Here is a 25,282-nt window from a genome sequence, read left to right as displayed (position 1 = left end):
AGGTCGATTTATTTGATGTTTCTATGTGTAATAGCTCCGGGACGAAGGTTGCACATGCGCATTGAATTCTAACGGGAGCAATGTTATTGATCTAGGACTCGAGGGGGAAGTGAATTTCCGAGAACTTGATTGCGTAATCGATCGCGAATGTCATGGTGTCCAGAAATAGTATTTGTTGTTATTGCTCTAGGCAATGTTAAGAGTTTCCCGGAAACAGTTAGATCATGTGTTTCCTTCTCAGCCAATCAGCGAGCCGGATACATCCTCCTTCTCAGCCAATCAGAGACCTGCTTACATATAGTTTCCCCGTTACATAACAATTCGCCATTGAGATTTCGTATATAACGGGCATGCAATGTGATTCAATTATCAGAAAGTATTTTGACGCTGTGTAAACAACAATGGATAAATTTGATGAACTTGAAGCCTTGGCAACTTCAATTTACCATGTAAGTACATTTGTTATTTTCAAACGAATTTTCCTTGGACATCCTCCAGTATATTCAGATAAAAAGTAAATATATTCCTTTACCCCAAATCCCCCCCCCAAAACAAACAAACAACAATAAAATAAATGGAATAAAAAAACTAAATTAAGTTAACCGCAAAAACAAAACCCCTCCCCCATTGTTTTACAACCAAAATTATCGCAAAAAGAAAAAAATCTATTTTCGTTAAAGTTTGACTTTTCTCAATTGTAATCTTTTCTCAATTGTAATCTTTTCTCTAACTGAGACATCCATCGCTCTGTTGTTATTAGCTTGCTCTGGTTTTGACACAAGACTCCAGTGTGTGGCTATAATTAGCTATCACCCTTTCCGGCTTACAAACGTGGTCAACGGAACTATTTCTCCGTCAAAATTAAATACATAAAATATTTTATTTTACCCTCAAAACCTAACCCCCCCCCCCCTCACCGTTTTAAAACAAAACTCTCGAAAAAAGAAATAATTATTCCTTCGTTAAATTTATGCAAATTTCTCAATTGTAATCTTTTCTCTGAGACATCCATCGCTCTATTGTTATTAGCTCGCTCTGATTTGACACAAGGCTCTCTGGTACGAGGCCTATAATTAGCTGTCACCCCTTTCCGGTGTGTTTACGAACGCAGCAGCCAAAGTCAAAAGGAACTGTTTCTCCTGTCAAATTAAAACGCTTTCATGCAGACAATTGCAATTTATTAAGCGCAGGCATATACAATCTCTTTTTGGAGAACCAGTGAAATCTCGTTATTTTCAAATTAAGATCTAACAATATATTTAGGACATTGGTGAAAGGGGGAGGGGGCCATGCCTCAAGTCTATCTCCATCATTGTAAGGTGAAAACAAACTGTTTCTTCGCGTGAAAAGTAAGGGGGGTGAGTTTAAGAAAAAGATACATTGCTTTATTATGCGTAAATTGCATAGCATTTTTCCCATATCTTTCGGTGGGGGGAGGGGATATTTTTCCATGTCTTTTCTCAGGGGAATTTTCCGGAGGGCGATTTTCCGTGGGCTGTTTTTCTGGGGGGGTGTGATAAATATACAAACTAGGCTGGCTTTTGAATGGTTCAGTGAGTCGTAATTCTCAGATTCAAAAAAAAGGATGCAATTAGTATATTTCACGAAATTTTTTACGTTGTGCTTTCTTAGTGATAAACTAAACAAAATTATAGTTACTAACTTTCTTTCTGTGAAAAGGGGGCAAATTATTTAGATACTAACTTTTTTCTCTTCTTTTTAAGGCCAATTATGAAGAATGTATGGCACCGCCGCCCGCTAAGAAAGCCAGAGATGACAAGACAGCCCCATCAGTGCCAGCCCCAATGCAGCCTGGGTTTAAGTTAAAGAGAGAGTGGACGGCTACCAACCCTACCGAAGCTAAGCAAGATCGTGAAATAGCCGGCCCAGTCGCACAAGAACATAGCGACGCCGCCCCGTCCACCCTCCAGCATGCACTACCCGGGCCATCTGGCACCCAAGTGCAGCCGGGGTATGCAAATGTAAGTATTTTTTCCTACCTTTCTATTTCTTCCAATGTTTTGTCTTTTTCAATCCCAATATAACCATATCTCTGTGAGATATTAACCAATATGACAGATCTAAATGTATTTTCTTATGCTTAGAAACAACTCTTTTTCTAATCTTTGATATCGCTTCGTTATTTCATAAGAAAATATTTTTATGTACTTTCTATTTTTAATAACTGCAATTGAAAATCAAAATGCTATTTTGTCTATTCTTTGCTATTTTCTCTGTTGCTATCACATATTTTTTTAGGTACCTGTGAAACTCCGTGAATGCTCTTTTTCATATAATTTTGAGAGAGAGATTATCACATCTGTCACACATTGTCGTTCTAATTTACACTGAATATTTCTATCGTGCCATGTTTCGCTCTTACATAGAATAAAAGAACTCCAATGTCCTAAATATTAATTTTGCAGACAATTTGTTCTCCGCTATTTCAGAAAACACAGAATTACGCAAAAGCCATTGAAACCTTGATTGACTAAAAACCGCTAATGTAAAACAGGGAAAGGAGATGCCCAAATTATTTATAACCTCGCACGGGGTGCTTTATGTCAAAACATAGCGGTTTAATGTATAAGAAGTGTATGGGGAAAGTGACTTAACAATTCTCAACATGTTGAAGTTCAAACTCGTTCATCTAACCTTCATAATTAACAACTCATGTGTTCACCGAACCTGTAGAACGGAATTATAAATATTTCAACTTTTTTGAGACATTATGTAAATGTCCGGGACCCGTGGAGCCGGTGGGCTGGGGAAGCGTTGTGGGAAGCACTGCGGGTCCAAGAAGCGCCACAGGGAAGTGCGCTGTGGCTCTGAAAAGCAACACGGATGGTCCGGGACGCGTCACCGGGGTGCACCACGAGTGTGGGACGCGGTGGGGGACGGGCCTCGGGTCCGGGAAACGCCACGGGCTCGAGAAGCATGGGGGGACGCATGCTGGGGCCCGAGACGCGCCACAGGAATGCGCTGTGGCTCCGAAAAGTGCCCCGGATGGTCCGGGAAGCGCTGTGGGGCAAGGTTCGGGGGGGGTTGGGGGGCGCGCCGAAAAAAAAAAAAATTTGAACACTGAAAATAAACGACCGCATTGTTGCCTTCGATGTAATATCTTAGATTATCTTAAGTTGAATTAACCAAATTTTATTAAGCAATAATAATTCAAATTTTAAAAGCAGTAGGGGTTGATTTGAACACTTTGAAAATAAGCTATTTTTAATCTATAGTGTCTTATCTTAGATTATATTCAGTTGTATTAATCAAATGTTATTAAGCAATAATAATCCAAATTTTAAAAGCAGTAGGGATGATTTGAACACTTTGAAAATAAGCTATTTTTTCATTTGTAGGTTGTCCTGGTTCCATACTCCCCAGCTCCCCCCTGCTCGTCAGTTGGAGAAGCAGAAGAAGATGCACATGTGGAGCACCCCAACAATTCACTATGGGATGATTTACATCAAATTCCAGATAATATTGACGACTTTTTAGGTGATCTTTTTATTTTAGATTGTACCGCTTTGTAGCAGTGAGAATTGATCCAACCCCAATGGACATTTTTAGACTTGTTTCCACGGGAAGTACCAGGTGAGCCTGAAATATCCTATCCAATCATGATTCAATTTAAAAAAACGGTATTGGAGACTTTAACATATATAGTTGACCAATGGGAATGAGGTGGTAATCAACACGCGGGGGATGAGGAAACAACTCTCCTAGACTTTCAGCTATCCAACCCAATTTTCAATCATATAGTTGTTTTCACTGGAATGTTTGGGGACCCTTTTAATTCGCTTTTGTGTGGTAATTTTGTTTATGACCCTGTAGAAATTGTACATAACTATGTAGACAAAATTCGTGCACTTCTGGAGAATCAAATTCAGTTGTGGGGAGGTAGGGATTCAATTAAGGTTTCCATTGTTTTAAAAGTGTTATATTTGAATGAGGGAAAAAGCGAGGTTTACTATCATTTTGTACATTCCGAGATGCGTTTGGTTTATTCAAATTTAGAAAATTTTGAGGGAGTTTTCATACATTGGGTAGATCAAATTATAACGCATCTCGATAACTATAACTAAAATGGAAGTGGTTCAGTATTTTTTTTTATTTAAAATTTAAGTTTTAATATTTGTAAAATAAAGAAATATTTTATTTTAAAAGGGGGACAGGTGGGAGGGCGGCTAGTAGAATTCAATTATAATCCAGATCTAGTAGGTTGTCGTGGTGTCCAGAAGATTTGTTTTGAAACAGATCAAAAGTGTTTCCGATATGCTTACATCATATCAGCATTTGAGTCTCTAGCTCGGGACGCAAGCAAGAAGAATTTAGACGTATGGGCTGTACACGGGAAGGAAGGCTCCGTTTTTAGAATTGTAGATTTTTCTTGTCGAGAAAGAGAATATCCAGTGACTGTCCGATCCATTGATATGTTTGAAAGGACACATGCCCATTTGAATATTGGCATTACTGTGGTTCAGTATGAAACTGAATTTAAAGATCGGACTCATTCACAGAAGAAGGGGATGTTTTTCCCTATACAGAGTCCCTCAGTTCATTTGGACAGACGTTGGGTTTGGTTGTTATACACGCCACCTAGTCAAGCGAATACAATCGGTCATTTTAATCCTATCACTGACATTAGTCGAATTCTGGGGAAGGGTATGAACAGGGGGCAACGTTTCTATTGTCCAACATGCTTGTCACAATTCCGTAGTGATATGAAACTATGGGATCACATGAGGTATTGTAGATAATATGGATACCAGACAGTGGAAACGGTTTCAGGGGATAGGGCAATTCTACGCTTCAAAAATTTTCAAAATACCCTTTTCCAGTGCAACAAAATATCTTTGGACTGTGAGGCTAAGCTGGTGGGGGTGAACGATCCTAGATATCCAAACCGAGTCAAAGAACATCGGGCTATTGCAGTGTCATACGCCCATGCGCAAAGAGACAATTCTAACACCCTGCGATTGTGAAAAATAGTTGAAACATTGGATGAGCAGGAGTACATGGTCAAGGCGCTGACTAAACTGATTGGCACAGCTAATGATGCTATTTCTCGTTTGAGAAATACGCATTATCCAATGGTGTTGTCTGCAGAGGATCGTCTCGCGATTAAAAATAAAAAAATATGTTGGGTTTGTAAGGGAGAGTTTGCAGAGGAGGGGGCCAAGGGGACTAAAGGAACCCGGGGGCCCCGCGCCAACGGCAGAGATCAGGTCCATTGACGGCAGGAAATTTCATCTGGGGGGATTAATTTGAGGGGAGGTGCGCATCAATCGTGTAATTTAAATGTTAGCCAGCAGTTTTTTATCCCTGATTTTATTCATAATTCAAATTATGACTTAAAATTTATTGGACCAGAACGAGCTCGGCGGCACAGGGAAGGTAGAGAAGGATAGTTTCCCTGTTTCAAGAATTCATGGATATACAACAGTAGTCCCATGTAGTTTTAGACGTGAGGGCGTATTTAGATTACTTAGCAAATCCTGGAGCAGGGGCATATATACTGGACTTAACTTAGGAGTTTAGATTCTTTTTGTTTTTTCCACAAGGCATTGAGTCAATTGATTCAAGTGCAAAAAAGCGACAATTTTGATAGCTTTCCCTTGCTTAAACAGCACTTTCCAGACAGTGAAATGTATGACCTGTTGACCTGCAAATGCATATATCCATACGATTATTACTGCTCTGGCGCAAGCTTAAGCGAGGAGAAAATACATCCAATTGAAGCTATTTACAATTCACTGACAAACAGTGAAAGCACAGCCGAGAAGTATGAGTTTGCCAAGAAGGTGTGGTCTAAGGGGGATTGTAAAAATAGGGGGGATTATTGTAGACTGCACTTGGCCAGTGACGTTCTAACTCTGCTGGATATAGTCTGTAAGACCACAGACCAGATCTATACAGAATTGGGGTTAGATATTGGTTACTATTTTTCTACATCACAATTAGTGATGAATTTAATTTTAAAAATTAGTAGGGACGACCTAGGTATACTCGCAGACAGAGATCAGCACCTTTTTGTCGTGCGGTCAATGAGGGGGGGGGTATGTTTTTCATGGGGACCACATCTTATCAACTGATCCGAGTGGACAAAGAAGCGATGTAAAGTCAAATACAGTGTTCTCGGACATGAACTCGTTGTACCCCATCGGCAATGTCACACTACTCTTTGCCATGTGGGAACTATCCCTGGCTTGAGAATCCTTGTGAGTTCCCCGACATTACCACCGTCGAGGACAATGGGCCACAAGGATGGTTCTTTGAAGTTGACGGTCACATTCCGCTGGCCCTTCACGACTCAGTCAAAGAATAAGTTTGTCCCTGTATCCATTGACCGGGGAGCAGGGACTCTCTGAGCACCTATAATTGTTCATTGGTTGTGGAGATGGGGATGCATTGGACCCCCACTAAAAAGAAACTGATTACTGATTTTGACCTGCAAGAGTCTATTTTTTTTCACAATATGCTATTGCATTGGCTGGTGAGCAACGGTTTCAAGATCACTAAAATACACAGGGTCCTACAGTTCAATCAGCGACCCTACTTGAAAACGTTTATCGACACCTTTGTCGATAAACGCTCTAGGGCAAACTCAAAGGTGGAGAAGGAATTGTATAAGCTCATTCTAAATTCAGCGTTTGGCAAAATGTGTGAAAGCGTTCGTAATAGATCTCGCTGTGACGTCGTGACTGACCCTCTAGAGTGTGCACGAATTATTGCCGACCCCAATTTTACATCATTCACGAGCAAAGAGGCCGGCATGGTTCTTCTACACAGGTGAAAGCGAAATGTAGTACTGAACAAGAATATTGCAGGCGGCAGTTCAGTACTAGAAATTTCCAAAAAGCTCATGTTGTCGTTCTTTTACAATGTGTGCAAGGTGCACTGGCCACACGAGGGGGAGGTTCAAGTTTACTATGGTGATACAGATTCCCTGCTGTTAAAGGTAAATGGGTCTGAATTTGATTTATTGGGTGATTTGCAAAATTGGGTGCACATCAGCTCGCGGATGGATTTCACCAACTGGAATCCATCGCTCTACCCTGAGTTGGTGAAATATCAAGCCCCTAACCAACTACTGAAATTAAAATCAGAGACGGGGAGTGATTTGATATTCAGGGGGGTGTTCCTGGGCCCCAAGGTCTAGTGCGTTGACACTCAGAGGGGGGTTGACAGGTAGGCGTGTCAAGGGATGCCTAAAAACTTTGTAAAGAGCAATTTTAACATGAGCGTGTACAGAGACTGTGTGGAAAGTAGCCTAGTGCCGAGAGCACAAGTGCTTGCAATTTGCTCTCTACAGTATAGAAATTATACTGTGAGAGTGGAGAAGAATGCAATGTCATGTATATCCGACAAGGTCTATGTGCTCGAGAATGGTGTGACTGTCCTACCCCACGGCCACTACCGTATTTCGGATCGAGTTGAATGCATAGACTATCGCAATCAACTTGGTCTGGATAAATTAACCTAATCTGACTAACCACTCACCCTTTCACTACCCAACCTGTTCATCTAGCCCAAGCACTAACCATCATCACCACTAACCCAACCTCAACTAACCCATAGCAGTGACGACAACTATTCTTTTTCGCCCCGAGGCCCCCGAGGGGAGGGGGGATCCCTTCCCGCGGCCACCCAGGGGGGGGGGGTCCCGCCCGCGGCCGGCCTTCGGCCCCGCGGTCCCCGGGGGTGGGGGAACCCACCTTTAAATTCACCATAATCAAGTTCAACTGTGCTATTGTTTCAAGAGTGTGTGTATTTTCTGTTGTACAAAAAGTGTTGTATAGAAATGTGTTTAAGTTGACAAAAAGTGTCGTAGAGAAAAGTGTTATTGATGTACAGAAAAGTGTTTTTTATTGTACATAAAGTATTGTACAGAAAAGTGTTTAAAGACAAAAAGTGCTTTATTATAAAGTGTTATCGTTGCAGTTCATGTTGAACAAATAGAGTTTTCATGTTGACCATGAAATTTTGTCAACTGTTCTTGTGTTATTATTTTTATCGTTGTTCATGTTGACTGCAAGTATTTTCATGCAGTGTCGAAATAAATGCTGCCATGAAATATTGTTTTTGTTGTTTTTGAATAGATAGATCCATGGGGAAAATTATTGCTACTTATTCATTGGGCACATATGATTTACAGTTAGTTGCAGTCCGACTGTTGTCAGCAGCAGCATGTATCAATTTAAAACACCCTTCAGATCGTTTCTGTGTGGTCCCTCAATGTCGGGGAAAACAACACTTTTAGCTAGAATAATTCAAAATTGCGATAAAATGTTTTTGGAAAAGCAGAAAAAAATCTACTATTGCTATAGTATTTGGCAGGAGTCATATGATAAAATAAAAGCTATTGACCCAACCATACCAATACAATTCATACGGGGACTTGATGTTTTCAATAGTATTGAATCGAACTCGTGGCTGATTATTGATGATTTGGCTGAATCCATTGAACAGTTCTTACAGGAAATGCTACAACTGTTCACCGTTCGCTCCCATCATGAACACATTTCCGTTACCCTAGTTCTACACAATCTCTTTCATCAGAGCAAATGTATGCGAACCCTTGCTTTGAATTGCACCGTCTATATTATCTATCGAGTCGTTCGTGATTCTAGCTCGCTCATAACTATCAATAAGCAGATATACCCCGGCGCCCCGAAAATTCTGTTGTAAGCGTACACTCAGGCAACTAGCAAGCCCTACGGTTACATTTTGCTGGATCTTAATCAGATCACTTCCGAAGATCTACGTGTAGTCACCGACATTTTCAACAATGAAATTACAGTATATCTTCCAGTGAACAGTAGAAAAGGCTATTAGTTGCCATTATGACACTTAAGAAACTACATGAACAACGGCATCTGTTTTCAGTTTTAAGCATTTCAAAACCGTTGCTTAGGAAGGCTATACTCAAGCACGGTGTTGACAATGATTTCATTAATCTAATATCTAAACTTTGTTTAAATTTAACTGAGGGCAATGTTCAACTGCCAGAAGGTTTTAGACAACAGAAAAAGCAACATCGGTCCACTTTACGCGCCTTGGATTTTAAAAAAACGTGAAAAAAAATAAAAAGAAAACGGCTCCTTCAGGCGGGCGGTAGCTTTTTCACACTTTTACTACCGATAATTGTAGGAGTTGTAAACACTTTTCTCTAGATGGCAAAACCATATAAATGGGAGCATATTGAACTTATCTTCTCAGCAGTCAAGAATTTTGAGGATAATTTAGCCGCAATCATTAACTACAAGAATATTGCCGATGACAAAAAACTGCATTTACTTTATGATGCATTGCAACATTCGAACCAGCATAAACCTTATCATGAGAGACCTTCCACCGATCCCTCTAAACAGGAAAAATCTCCTCAAGATTCTGCACAATCAAAGGAGAAAGAATTGAATTTGATTGTATTGAAAATTGGAAACCTATTGCCACTCACCTATCGAGAACAGAGTAGAAGAGTATTATCATATCTCATGTCGGAAACTGGAGGCGATCAAGTTCAATTTGAGAGCACCGAGAAACGAATTATTATCCAGGGAAAAAGTTATAATCTAGTTTATTTAATTTGTGATATTGTGACGAATCGTAAAGGACTTATATCCTTTAACGATAATCTATACACTTTTCTGTGTGTATCAAACTTTTCCAAAAGTCTTATTGGCAATAAGCAAATTCTAAAGAAACTACGAGAATATGATCCTCCTCCAACATCATTTAAAAAAGAAGAAGATTCAATATTTGAAGATACTAGCAGCGTCATTACTTTTAAAACACTTGTGGCTGCCAGTCAAAAGCGAAGACGAATTGATTCGCCCACCAGTGTGCAAAAGGGGAGTGGACATTACACTACGTGTTTACGCTCAAAATGGATGAAGTTTTGAAAGGTGTCTATGAAAATATCGGTGAAGCGGGGAGTTTAAGTTCCCCCAAAACGCTTTCCAAAGCTGTCTCCGGCACCACCACATTGAAAAATGCAAAAGAGTATCTAGAAAATGAATCGAGTTACACACTGCATCGAAATCACAGGCTTCGCAGTAAACAATATCGACAAACTAAAGCCTTTTTCCCTCTGCATATAATGCAAACGGATCTTTTAACTCTAGACACGCTACAACAAGGTCACAATGCGCTCTACAAATATATTCTGGTGACACTCAGTATCTTTAGTCGCTATGCATATGCCATTCCACTGCGGTCAAAGAGAGGTGTTGAAGTTGCTAATGCCATTGAAAGTATTCTAGAACAGGATTCATATAGAAAAATTCAATCGGATCGCGGCAGTGAATTTGTTAATCCCCATGTGGAAAAGGTTCTTTTGAAATAAAATACAACACTATATCATAGTCACAGTCCAATAAAGGCTGCTTTGGCTTATCTATTATTAATAACTTTTCGTATATTAATTTCAATATATTGCAAATTGAAAAATACATCGGCTTTTATTCATGATTTAGATAAAATCATGTTTATTTATAATCAACGACCCCATCGATCTCTGTCCAACTCTACACCAACGGATGTTCACTATAGTGAAAATACATTTGATGCTTTTCTAAAGCAATATTCCAAGGGTGAAAAAGAGAAAAAGAAGAAGAAATTCAATGTTGGTGATACTGTTCGAATTAATAGAACCACCAATATTTTTGAAAAGGGGAATTATTTATGGAGAATCGAACTTTTCAAGGTGTCCAAAATCCTAGACACCATACCCATAACTTATCAACTGCGAGACACCAAAGATGATGAAATTCTCGGTGTTTTTTATGAATATGAAACTGCAAAAATATAGAAACACTAGTGAAAGTTTTCAAATTGAAAAGAAATTAAAGAGTCGTACACGCCATGGTAAGAAACAGTTGCTTGTTCACTGGCTAGGATACAACTCAGATTTTGATTCTTGGGTCAGTGCTGAAGATATTAACAATGCCCAATGATTTCTATGTGACTTTCATGTCCAATGTTTCTGATCCTCTCTACAATGATCTGAATAGAACAAGTGATTTTTGGACGAAACTCTCCCCCACTATCAAATTCGACGGAAAGTATGAAGTGGCTCTTGTCGACTGTATTCTCAAAAATACCTATGACATCCTGAGTAAGGATCGTAAATATGAAAGAAAAATTAGACCCTATGATTGGCCGCCACCATCAGGTGATCAAGAACGAGTTCAAAAAATCAATTGGATGGATTATCCATATATTGAATTACCATATGAGGAACTCACTTGTATGAATGATTTATGTCGTTCTATTAATAAAAGAATTTCCGCTCTTAAAAAGGGAGCTTTTCATTTCAACTATTCGAAGGAGAAGGGCAAGATCTACATTAGTTAACCTATTGCCAGTGAAAAGGTTATTCTCAATGATAATCTAAAGGATGTTCTTGGCTTTAAGCTCAATATAATCAATGGTAAAAGTGCCGGAAACACTAATTTCATTTTTGCTGACTACCCGCCTGCCTTCTCCACAGACACTTGTATATTTCTCTATGCTTCATTTGTGGAAACATCTCGAGTTGGTAATTCAAATGTTCCCCTCCTACGAGTTCTTGAACGAAAAATCAATCAAGAACATATTCATCACTACAATATAAAGCATCTTCAGTATATTCCCGTAAACACTTCCTATTTGGAACTCTGTCAGTTAACACTAAAAACCGAATTGGGTGATCCCCTAGCAATTTCAAAAGGTTTGGCTGTGATTACATGCCATTTTCGACCCATCGTTGAACAGCAAGATGTCTAATAAAAAAGTGGTATTCACTTGTCCTGATATTGAATGCTATGTTAATACTCTTGGCCCAAGACAACAGGGCAATGGAATGGACTACTACAAGGGTCGCTCGTCAATGTCTGGCTATGGTCTTGGCAGCTGGTTTGCTAAGCTGTTTTGCTCTTCGCTGCCATTGGCTAGAAAATATATTGTACTGGCTGTAACAGATTTTGCGTCCTCTGCACTATCTGATTGTGGCTCTGGCAAAGATTTTAAAAAAATTGCTTCGGAAAATCTTAGGTCCAGCGCGCAATCCCTTGGCGAGAGACTAAAACAAAATGGTAAAGGTTTAAAAAGGTCAAGAAACAATGCATCACTCATCAGTCTGTACTCAGGTCGGAAACGTAAGACATCCCTTATGTCAAAGAAAAGAAGGAAAAAGCCGACCCGTGCTGTAACCAGAAGCTCCAGGAAGAAAATTGTTAGATCGAAACTAGTTTTCTTCTCCTAAGCTTTCCTACCTACTATACACAGGTTCTCAACTTTTCATCATCGAATTTTTGAATATATGCAATGTTAAAATGTGCGAGATAATCGTCTTTCATAGATAAGCTGAAAAATTCAATCCACTACAACCCCTCTCCAATAATCTCCTCTTTCACACTTATTTCAATGAAGACTACTTCATGGACATGTCATCCACATTTATAGATTTGCAAATTAAAGTCCGGAAATCCGATAATACAATGACAATTCGGGCCGATGGAATATCCTATGAAAATTGTATATTACATAATTTATTTCGTCAAATTAGTGTCTACATCAATGGCATGCTGGTGAGCACAAGCAACAATCTCTCAAATTATACAAGCTATATGCAATTCATGCTGATGACACCCAAGTCATACAAGGAATTGAGAGGCGCTTCCAATGGATATGAATACATTGCTAATACTGATAGTACAGATGCACTTAAAAATGCTACAACTAGTGAATTACATCTAGTTGGAAAAATATATAATGAAATATTTAATATACCCCAATGGCTGCCGCCCAATGTTAAAGTGGATATAAAATTGACGCTTGCACCATCCAATTTCATATTGAGAAAAGAACTTGCTGGTAATCCCGATGTAAGTCTCTCCCTCACCTCAGCAATACTACATGTACGCAAACAGCAGGTCATGAGTTCTGTTGCTTTGGCCGTTGAAAAACTGAGAGCCAATTGCAATAATATTAAACTACTTGTTCCCCATACAATCACCAATCAGCGTCATATTGCCATGGGGTCACGCACCTTCACCGATTCATCCTTTATCAATGGCGACATCCCCTCGAAACTTGCACTGGCATTTGTAAAAAGCGCTAGCGCAATAGGATCATGAACTGAATGCCCACATAAATTCGAGATGTTTGGACTTTCATCTTTTGTGTGCAAAGTAAACGGCATCCCACTCTACAATCTATCTTTTGATAAATCCTATAGAACATTGTATGAGTTGAACATGCAAACCCTAGATCATGATTCGCAACTATTTTAAAATGGTATAACCGAAGATATGTTTGCTAAAACACATGGTATCATTGTACTGGATTTGTCGGGTACACAGGATATGAGTATATTACGCACGGGGAGTATGCGTTTAGAGTGTACATTTGCTAACCTATTGGCTGAGAGTATCGCACTAATCTCACTAAACCAATATGAAACCTATTGGGAAATCACTCCCGAAGGCAGTGTTCTACTAGACTTGGCATCATGAACACCAGTCAAATAATCAATGTATTTAATATGGACCCCTACATGTCCCAGTACAAATCCTATTGTCTGCCCTCGGACTTTCTTGGGAAATTTCAAAGTGTGAACAATACCTTAATTATTGATAATATCATTCCATTGACTGTGCTGACAGGTCATCGGCTCTGCATCTCTCAAACTATAAAAAAAATTGAATTTGTTTATCCTCTTGGCCTAGTCTACACACTTTATACACCTCATATCAGCAACTATATCAATAGCAGTTGGAAAACTATTATTCAAAATCGAAAGAGGGTACAAGATCTAACGACTAAAAGCTGTGGCTTCCATGCACTACTATATTTTGTGTTCCGATGCCGCGGTTATACTTACAAGCACTTTCTCCACATTTTTGGTGTCAATCCCCGTCTGAACGACTTTCTAGTGGAAAATATCCTCTCAGACCTATATAGTATTGATTTCAGTGCCCTAAGAGTAAAGTGCTTAAAAAATGTATGTGAATTTGTTTATTAATAAAATGTATATATATATATAACAACGTCTTTCAATCAACACTTTCGATTTATTCATCTTCGATGTATAGACAACTGTCGCGAACCACTAATACTGGTAAATCATTTGGATTCACTGTATATTGATCTTGATTGACTACAAAGTCAGGGTTACATTTTCTACAGTACAATGTAACTTCATTCTTGTCATACCTCTTTGTATAGTCAATTATACTATTTGCATTCATATTATGAAATTCAAGAGTTTCAATCTGTTTATTTGAAGCAATATCACATACAGTGTTTTCAAATGGTGAATCACATTCGGTCACTGCCAAATAATAATCACTTGGTTTATGGTCTTAGTAGGCAGTGTCGTCACATCGATGACGTAGAAACCAGATTGTCTTGTTACTCCAACAGTTGAATCGTAGACCAGATTCCTCTTCCCAGAATAATTTAAATCCGTGACGATACCAATCTCGTAGAAATAAACTAAAATCACGTTTAGGATTCTTTCCAATCATAGCGGGGTAAGTATTCTCCCACTGATCACATTTATCATAGTGACAATTGGAGCACAGGTGCCCTCTAGGATGAGAGTCACACACCTCCTCAAGACATGAATTACATCCTTTAATTTGTACCGCATAGCCTCTATGTAATTTACAAGGATTAAAGAATTTACACTTTGCACTATAGTCATCAATAATTGTACAATGCTCACATTGATTCCAACTGCCAAGAGTGTACATGCACAATGGACATATATAGAACATTTTTCGGTTTCCGATGTCAACTCACTCACAGCTAAAACGAAACTGATCCTCTTCGTTCGATAAATTCAATGAGAGGGAAATGAGGGGGAGAGGAGTAGCTCTGTGACGTTACCTCTTTCGAATGATGGGGGAGCCATCTACATTGAATCCATTGGCAATATTTTCAAAAGTATATCCACAATATCATTTTGCCGTGTCGTGATCAATATATCAATAAATTGAGTATAAGCATTTGAATCACATTTTAAAAGTTTCATACAATAGTCCAATGGGGGAGAATCAGTTTTCATTATATTGTCAAGTGTTCCCTGACAAGAGAATATCCTGCGTTTAAGAGATAACTCGAGAAAATCATCATCCAAAATCAAATGTTTTTCCATAAACACTAGATTTGATCTAATTCTCACTTTCTCAAATCTAATCATTTTTCAGTCCTTTCACTCTGACTGCCAACTCTAGACTGACCCTGATTCGCTAGCCTAACCACTTCCCCTCGATTACGCAATCAAGTTCTCGGAAATCCATTTCCCCTTCGATTACGCAATCAAGTTCTCGGAAATTCACTTCCCCTCGAGTCCTAGATCAATAACATTGCTCCCGTTAGAATTCAATGCACATGTGCAACCTTTGTTCCGGAGTTATTACACATAGAAACATCAAATAAATTGACCTTGGAAAAAGAGGTCATTGACCCCATTACGTAATCATTCCCCCTAGGGAGGCTATGCCCTTATTTGGTGTACTGACAGTATTCTATGCCCATATATGGTGTGGGTACGGGAGTCGGACCCCCATCTCTACTGGAATTGTCCGGGAATATTTTCAGTGGTTTTGGAAATGTCTGGGGTTTTTTCCTTGGGGGGATTTCTCGTGGGATAAATTTTCTATTGGGAAATTTTTCACGGGAAACATAGTCCGCGGAGAAGTTTTCCGCTTCCCGCGGGAGAAACTTTCCTTTGAAAAATTTTATAAGGAGGGGGATATTTCTGGCATGATTCGAAAAGGAATCAGAAATTAAATAGAAAGCATATCTTTTTCACAGTAGGCTAAGGACAATATACCCGTCAGAATTGTCCGCAGGAAATTTTCTGGGGGAATTTTCGGTGAGGATGGAATTGTTCGGGGGAATTTTACGCGGGAGGGACTTTTAAGACAGGAATTTTCGTGGAGGGATTTTCATTTTCTAGGATGGGGAGTTTTGCATGGAGGGGAGGGGAATTTTCCATGGACGGGAGAGGCATATTTCCCAGCCTTATTTGAAAGGCGATCAGAAATTAAATAAAAACAAGCTATTTCAACTGAAGGCAAGAAGAAACTTTGAAACTTAAAATCTTTTTCTGCTGTTGAAAATCCAATAATCCATTTTTAATATTTAGGTATGTCTTGAGCTGTTCTATAGCTTTACTACCCTTTCTTCTTCATCTTCAACAATGGCTACTTATTTTGAACCATATTATCAGTAGGATTAAAATTAATTTCAGAAACAACTCTATTCTATGGTGGTAATCCTTTGCTAGTTGAAAGACAAGAAACGTAATGGCTATCAATCTTATAAGAGAGCTTGGTGCTGCCTTGGGTTAATTGGTAATCTAATAGACACCCATCAATTCGGACAGTTCTGTTTTAATACCAATTCAGAAGGTGCAATAATCCGCTCATCCAGGAAGGGTGTTCAATACAGCTGGCGCCGACCGGTCGTGGAATGTAATCATGGCTCAATAGGAAAGCGGACTATTGCCTCCGGTGTAGTGACAGACATTCGTAAGTTGTTTTGCAATCCCCTATTAATCGGAAGGTAGGGATACATCCATCTGCCCAGCTAGTATTGTTTGTGTAGCATTCTAAATTCTTTCTTTTTCAGTTTGGGCTTACTGCTCGATTAACTCGACGCCTATTAAAAGGACCCTTCACGTTGCGTTACCCTGTTACGTTCTCATCTACAGACCGGATTGTGCAAAACTAGTATACATGCATAATACCTTACGTTAGCGTAAGTGTTTGACGGAACAAATCACAAGAGTCTGTCTTAATTTAAGAGGTTATACAAATTGGTAGTTTCTATGTTTACAAGGCAAAAATGACAATTTGGGACAAAAATAAATTAGTTTGTAGAAGAAAACGAAACAAACACTGAGAAAAACAAATAATTTTTTATTAAAAGTAAAGAGGATTAAAAATGGAGGAAAATCTTTCTCTTATGAAAAATACGAGATATTGGACTACATGGTTTTCCTGCTGATTAGACTCCTCAAGGGTAGCTTCAGCAGCTAGTACATAATCGTCTGTCCCTATTTTTGATGTCATGTTTTGCAAATTCAAGGCTTTTGCGAATGATGATTGTGATCATTGTCTATGGGGATTTTGAACTTAAGTTACGACAAAACAGCGTTCCAGAATGAAAGGAACAATTTCAATATGCAGGGAGATAAACGTAAGAATCATAACAGGAAACGTAACAACCTTAGCACCTAACGTGAAGTCTTACGTTTTCAATGTGAAGGGTCCTAAACAGTTGGTGGTAGTGAACTATAAACAAAGTGTGGCTGGTGCTAATAATAAACGAAACATTTAAAAAGGGGATTTTTATAACAACACATATAACAATAGACAACAATGTGGCAATATGTGAATCAAAAGAATTCGTTTCTTATGGGGACTAGAAATATATAAAGCTAATCAAATGTACACGGCAAAAGTTATAAGCCCGAAAAAAAAATTGAAAAAGAGGGTAAACTTTCCCAAACAGGAAGTCCTCTTAACGTCAAGATTAGTATGACAGGGAAGCAAAGTAAAGAGATTTGAAGCCCCTATATGCAATAATACGAATTTTAGCATTTATACGAGAAAATGGATAACTGATGCGTCTTTTTTTTGTTTGTCTTTTTTCCCAGGGAGGATTTTATCCAAATGTGGCACTATAATTTTGAAGTAGGGCTTGTTAAAAAATAAATAAAATAGTCCTAGTGACCTTTTTCAGTAGCCAAATGTATTGGGCTCCACTATAATGGAATTTTGTGTGACAAAACAGCAACTTTGGTCCGAAGAGGATCAAAACGCTGTCGAGTAAAAATTTTGAGCTACTCAACAATTTAGAATTTTCAAAAACCTACTGGATAAGCTTCAAGCTTTGTTTAGCTGTATCGAACTATTTGTCCTAGAGAATCGAGATAGGGCTTTATTTCAATGAAAATTAGAGGTTTTTGTGCCCTTCTAAAGAGTAAAAAATGATTGGATTTGAGTAAAACCCGAATTTTCAAATAAACTTCACTTTTTCATTTCTGTTGCGTATTAGCCTATTAATTATATGACGTTATGATATCATGTGAAACCACTGATAAAAAAAATAGTGGCTCACCCTTTACAGGGTTTCGGAGTTATTTCAGGAAAAATACTAATAAACGTAATTCAAAAATCAGTTTGGTCTTTTCTCCCGATTCTTTAAGAACAAACACAAGCTTACATTATAAAACTTTACCGTAAAGAGCGGGGGAGAGGTTTCTAGAGGGACCAACCATTAAAGAAGAGTAGTTTTAAGGTGGTTTAAATATAATTCTTGTTTACCCAATGGCAATTATGTTAGAGGATACTGAAACAATTCGTGGTAACGAACTGTATAATAAGAGCGACTCGTCTCAATGCTAACCGAAACTCTACAAGACGGTATTTTGATACCAATAGATACATCAAACGAATGGAATTATTATGCTGATTTTCAATATATAAGTTTCATCAAGTGTAGTCTTACCCATCAAAAGTTACGAGCCTGAGAAAATGTGCCTCATTCGCGAAAAAAGGGAAAAACACCCCCTAAAAGTCATAGAATCTTAATTAAAATTACACCATCAGATTCAGCGTATCATTCCTAAGGGACTGAGACAAAATTTAGCGTAAGAAATTGGGGTTCAGAAAGGAGCAGCCCGCCTCAAAGACGTTATGGTTTTTTGGTCACTTTAAATTTTAGTATCACTCCTTATTTGTTTTTTAACAAGTTTAAAAAAAGTACTTTTTTTAAATTTATCAATAAGAAGTTACATAATTCATCAATAAGAAGTTACAAATATTTACTCCAATGGCCCAATGGCTTCGTATTTTCATTCAAAAGTAGCAATGACGTCATTAACAAAAATTTTAAATCCCACTGAACTGTTCAGGATGATGTAATTGATATATATTTTGCTTACAAAAGACAAAATTTGTGAAAATAAAAAAAATATCAAAAAATAAAAAGTTCAAAAGTATTGGAACGAAATTTCAAAATTTAGTATAAAGATTCTAATAATTAAACCTGCTCGTCAAAAGTCAATATTATTATGGACTATGCCCTATAGTTGTTGCTACAAAGCGTAGATATGGGATAAGACTTTTAGTCAATAATAATGTCTACTAAAAACAAAGTTCAAAACAAATTGTTATTCAATAAATCTTCCACAATAACACTGTCTCATCTGGCCAAATATAAAAAATCAGTAAAGAACCATCTTCAACAAAATTTGAGAAAAGGACGCAATAAAGATGGGTTAGAAAGAGTTAACGAGAGTGAATTTTCATTGAAGTTCTATGTTGATCCGAAGAGTTTGCTGTATTGTAAATCTGTCCCAAAGCCCTATCAGTCTGCTAAACTATGGAGAATATCTGCAATAGAGAGATTTAGGAAAAGGGGAGAATTGTCAAAAGAAAAGATTGAAAAAAATGTGAAAAAGTTGAAAGAAAAGCGAGCGATTGTAAGAAAGAGGCTCAATTACAGAAGAGCCAAGAGCTGGCAAACAGTAGCAAGAAAAATAATAATGTAACAAAAATCCAAGATATTGATTTAGGATCAAAGTCCTAGAAAATATAATAACTAAAGATTGTTATCAGAGGAGCATGCAGAGTAAAAAAAAGTATGAACCTAGTCAGGTAAATGAACTAAATTGTATACACTAGCATACAATTTCTTATGATTGTACCTAAATCCCTTTAATGTGAAAAATATGTCATCTCAAATATTTAGAAACTTGGAAGTCTTACTTGCTAAAATGATAGCTATGAATATGGTCAACCGTGGAAATGCGTCTAAACACTGTGTACTGTGATATGTGGGTACCCCATTTCTCAGGGCTTTACGATTTAATAGAGCACCAATGCGAGCAGAATGTATTTGATAAATATAGTTGATGATTATTTTTGTAGCTCTACCTTGCTGCATTTTGATTATTGGAAAATGTAAACATGGGAATTTAAGCAACGAAAGTTTCATGTCAGTTAAAGGGTTCGAACAAAATATCATTAAACATGGCAAAAATGGAAGCATAAAACTCTTTTTTGTTAAATTTACTTGGCGAGATCTTCTAATGCGTTTTTGGTGTACCGAAGCATGGTTAATTGCTCTTAATCATAATTCGTCATGTCTAATCGTTTTCTATTAAATCATAATATGAAAACCAGTTTCTTGACTTTTTTTTTACCGGTTATGGTTTTGGTTTACCAGTTTTACCGGTTATGGTTCTCTTTCTTAAGAAGGTTGTTCTTAATTATGACTAGCTACCGCTGCAACTCGGATAAAAAAAAGAAAAATAACTCTATTGCTTTTTCTTAGTAGTAAGAGACGATCCTCAGTATAGCATCATACCCCAGGTAAGCAACTTTTCTAAAGATGCTTGTATTATCTTAACTTTTAGTTACTATGTGCCTTGGTTTGTTATTTACTTGGTTTCAGCTACTTCCGACGAAACTTATACAGTCCCTATTTATAACGAACTATATCGATCCATTATATATTTCTTATATTATCTTAAATATTGCATTCACTTATTACGTCATATATGGTTACGACCTACGATTATTACATAATTCATCAAGCTTGTACATGAAAATGCAGTTTTTTCTTCTAAAGATTGATTCCATTTATTTTTTTTTTTAATTAGGAAAGGCACTAGATGTAGCAATATCTTTCAAGATGAGCCACTAAACAGCTCTCTACCATTTTCTAGTGCCAAGCCACCTGAGGAGGAAAACAAAACGGAAAAAAAAGATGCCGTCGATGGAAAATGTTGTACTTAAGCCACTTTTCTTGTTTTTCAAGCCAACATATTTTCTTTCTTGTTCAAGCCAAGAGACTGTACGTTTCCTATATAGGAGTTTCGGACAAGGCGGTTCTAATGGTGTACTTTGTGTTTCGATCTGACACTATTTTTAGGAGTTATAGGTTATTTTTTTCCTATTAGGGGAAGTAATCGTCTCTTACTAGATTGCCAGCTGCCGCTGCAACCCGGATTCATCATGTCTGATCATGTTCGATTAAACTTAACTCATTGATAATGAAAATTGATGACTTGCCTATAATAATTTCTAACCATGCAATAAAAATAAATGTTGGTCGGTGGCATGCAAGTGCATTGTATTTCTTTTTTTTTAAGAAGAAATTTCTTCTTGTTAGATGTAGCCTAATTTGTTAAATCTTCTTCTGCCCTTTTTTAGTGTTCCCAAACATGGTTAATAGTTCTCAGTTAGGATTCATCATATCTGATGGAGTTCGATTAAATGTAACCCATTGATTATAAAAACTGGCTACTTGATTATAATTATTTCTAGCCATGCAATAAGATTTATGTCAGTGACTTGGAAGTGTAACGATATTCTTTTTCCTAAAGGAGAAATGTTTTCATGTTCATATTTAATGTTTATCCCATTGATTATGAAAAATAATTTTTCATAATCAGCTTTTTATGAATAATTTTTCATAATAAGCTTGATTATAATTTTTCTAACCATGAAATAAAAAAAATTTAAGTCGGTGACATGCAAGTGCAATGACATTCTTTTTGTTAAAGAAAAAAAGGTTTTAAAAAATCTAAGTCTAAAAAAAAGTCTAAGAAACGCAATGAGCAAAATGAACTGTCTTAAAACGTATAATATTTCAGAATATTATAAATTAGATCAGAAAGTTTTAATTCCAAAATTCATATTTTGAAAAATTAGTTTTATCAGGGGGGGGGATTTGGAGGGGAAAACGAACATGTTCAGAACCAAAATAAATTAGATTTGCCTCAAGGGCTAGCTTCAGAGACCTTTCCAAGGGTTTATGTATTGTAAATCTTGTAGTGTGGTAGTAGTAGAAGTAGTGGTAGCAGTAGTATTTGCAGTTGTAGTAGCTTTGTGCAAATCATTTCCTGAAATTTCCAGATTAATATACCCAGTCATTCCTGAAAGTTCCAGATTAATATACTCAGTCATTCCTGAGCTAACCCCCTTTTGACGACCCATTTACACATAACATTTTTTGATTTAGTTCAAAACTCCCCTCAACATTCTCCGAAAGGCTCACCCGAATACCCTTCGTGTTTTTGGAAAGTAAAGGTCAAAAATGCATACCTTTCTCACTAACATATGCTATGATCCCCAAAGACATAATTATTGGACCTTTGATCAATGATGAACAAAATAGCTTCTCACAAAACTTTGATTGGATGTGTCATAGACTTGGGAGGGATGCCCCCCAACAGCTTTTGATCTTAAAAAGGGCGCTAAAGCTTCCGACTTCCAATCAAATGGGGTCTAAACGAAGTTTATTTGACCACTCGTTGAATGAAAACCTTATATGCCCCGGGGCATAGCTTTCAAACCTTGCCCCTTGGCTTTGGAGGATTGTGTCCACCCTAAAGGCATTGTTTTATGTTCTCTAGACTATTGTGAACACAATGGCTATCTCACGATTTCAATCGGATGCGTTTGGGAAAAAAGAGGGTGATGGGGGTGCACTAGGTGCCCTCCATCACTTTTGACTCTTAAAAGAGAACTAGAACTTTATATTTCCGATCAAATGAGCCTACTCTAAATTTCATACGACCACCCCTTTCATAAAAACCTTGTATGCCCCTGGGGCATAACTTAAAACCCTTGCTCCCAGACTCAGAGGAGTTGTGTCAACCCCAAAGGCCTTTTTATGTAAATTTTCTATTTACAGACAGAGAGGACACTTGCCCCTGCTGCAGAAATTTTTTAGGGGGTGAAAAATCTGAAATAAATAATCTAACGGTGATAATCGTTTGTTATTTTGAAAATGTTGCTTTTTATTGAAATAAAGTAGAGGGCGCAGATAATAAATGAGAATGATTAATAAAGCATTAATTAACAAATTATTAATTCCTTTGTAAAATAGGAAACATTAAAAACAATTAAGTAATAATCATTAAAATAACTAATAATAGTTAAACAATTTAAATTATAATTGAAATTAATGTATTAATTAATTACTAAATAGAACATTTTTTTCTAATAAATGAAAAAATTGTCCAAGTTAAAGATAGGAACGGGGCCACAATTAGTGATAAGGAAAGAGTTAAGGAATGGGCAGAACATTTTGAGAATATGCTAATCCGGGATAGAGTTACAGTGTGTAAAGAGGGAGGCTTTGGATAGATTAGGATTGAGGAGGAGCCTGCGTAGCTCTGTGGGCCTCAGGCGGCTTTCTGCTGCGGTGAGTTGTTAATTGTAGTAATAATAGTAGTGCATCCATTTTAAGATTAGTCTACGGCTTTGTATCTTTCAAACTGAGAAAACGCCTAGAATTTTTTTGCAGAATTTTTGATCTTTTTGGCCTGCATTGAAAATGATAAAAAATATGCAATTCAAAGTCGGAAGAAGGTTCAAGATTATCAAACAGTTCCTGGTAACGAGCTGTAAGTAAGGAGAAACAGTACTCAATAGTAGCCAAAACTCTAAAAAATGGAACTTTGACACCACCAAATTCAGCGTATCTGAGAATCTTATTGGAGAAGTTACAAGCTCTCATCTTCAAAAATGTGGATTTTTTTTTTGCCAGAAGAAAGATCACGGAAGTGTGTTTATTTGGGTTTTTTTTCCCAGGAGTAATCGCATCGAACCCCCTCCCACTTCCCTCTTTTCCTCAAAATCGTCTGATCAAAATTTAAAGACAAACAATTTGTTCAGCATAGTTGAAAACTCCACTAACTATGCCTTTGGGGATAACTTGACCCCGCACAGTCCCTGGGGAATGTACGGTTTGAGTATCCACTGTTTACGCATAATAGAGCTTTACAAATATGGTTTGAGTATCCTGTGTGTCTCTGAAACACGACCAAATGGTCAAGACACTGCACAGATTGATACTCCTGATGGTAAAACGCCTCTCGTATAACTGTGGCTCTATAGAGGACTCTGGTCATACGGGTGTCTGATCCGTCCTATAGCCCAATGGTTCATTTACACTTGGCGGAAATCTGTCCAGATTTTGCAATCCGTGCGGAGATTTCGTCCGTTTTAGTGCTTGACAAACGTTTTAGCTTTCCGCAACGATTTGGTCAAATCAGGACGGATTCTTGGCCAGGTTTTGAAATGAATTAAACCATGACTATTGAAGATCAAAATCTTTGTTGTTTCAGACTAAAATTCTTTCTCTTTTTGTCTTCAGGGCCTCCTTGGCAGTAGAAGGACTAAAATGAGAGTCAAATTACGTTCGAAAAAATATGTAGGGCTTCCCGCCAGCATTTCCGAAATTTATCAAGGAACCATAAAGCAGCTGATTGCCTCAACGACTATGAAATCCCATCTGAGCTTATTGCTCATGCCAGGCTTCGATGCAAGTTTGTAAATATCATTATCGTGTCAGTATAAGCCCCAACAAGAGGAGTACCAGAGAAATTCAAAGACGGTTTTTACGGTACATTGCAGATCAGTATGAACAGACAACCCCAGAAATACGTACTCATCATTCGTAGCTACATCAATGCGATAATTGGTTGAAAACTGGACAGTTCCGAGTTCTATTTTGGAACTCATGGGAATGTGGTATGGTAACCGATGTCCTTGTGGTACAGCACTGCTAGCTTTCGCTATGTGGAATGACCTAGCAATAGTAAACACCCACTTTGAGGACAAACCCATCCACACTATAAGATTGACTTCAAGGGATGGACAAGCGAAATTCCAGCTAGATTATCCCCTGATATCGAGACGGCGGACTTCAACATTATCAAACTCTTGGGTTTTTGGAAGTGCGGACACTGGCTCTAAATCTGGCTCCGACCACTACCTCCTTCACCGTCTCTAGAACTCCACCTCCAGGCTACGGCCCTGTCAAATCCTCCCCTTTCAAAATTACGTCTCAAAGCTTGCGTATAAAAATATTGCTGCGTCCCACGATTTTGCAGCATTAGCTGACCCTTGATGATGATGAACCACAGTCCTAAACGATAGAACGTTGCTGGTCCCGTTTAAAAGTATGGCTGAATGCAAGGCCGTACCAAGGATTTTTTTTCAGAAGGGGTTTCACCAATAAAAAATTCAAAGGGGGGGGGGGGGGTTTACACAAACAAACTCAAAAAACGCATACAAAATTTGTTTATATCCATTTCTGTTACGTTTTTATGAGTCAGACAAACATTTCGGAGGCAGGGGTTCAAACCCCTCTAACCCCCCCCCCCTCTGGGTACAGCCTTGGCTGAATATACAGCCAAAGAGGTTTAATGCAAGTCGAAAAACCAACCAAAAAATGGATTTTTCCAGAAACCATTGCCCTC

The 25,282-nt window shown here is 37.9% G+C and overlaps 1 protein-coding gene across 1 annotated transcript; it reads left to right on the top strand.

Annotated features, from left to right (window-relative positions):
- The first annotated feature begins 401 nt into the window (after positions 1-401).
- LOC148956433 (uncharacterized) lies at positions 402-24,354 on the top strand. The gene is made up of 3 exons (XM_089090823.1): positions 402-449; positions 1,725-1,982; positions 24,175-24,354. The coding sequence occupies exons 1-3, from the start codon at positions 402-404 to the stop codon at positions 24,352-24,354; spliced, it is 486 nt and encodes a 161-aa protein (XP_088946949.1).
- Positions 24,355-25,282: the final 928 nt, after the last annotated feature.

This window comes from Artemia sp. Qi Xiang Cuo, chromosome 1, assembly GCF_049724085.1.
Source record: "Artemia sp. Qi Xiang Cuo chromosome 1, ASM4972408v1, whole genome shotgun sequence".
Taxonomy (NCBI): domain Eukaryota; kingdom Metazoa; phylum Arthropoda; class Branchiopoda; order Anostraca; family Artemiidae; genus Artemia; species Artemia sp. Qi Xiang Cuo.
The sequence above is the reverse complement of the archived record's forward strand: the minus strand, read 5'-3'. Positions and strand labels throughout refer to the sequence as shown.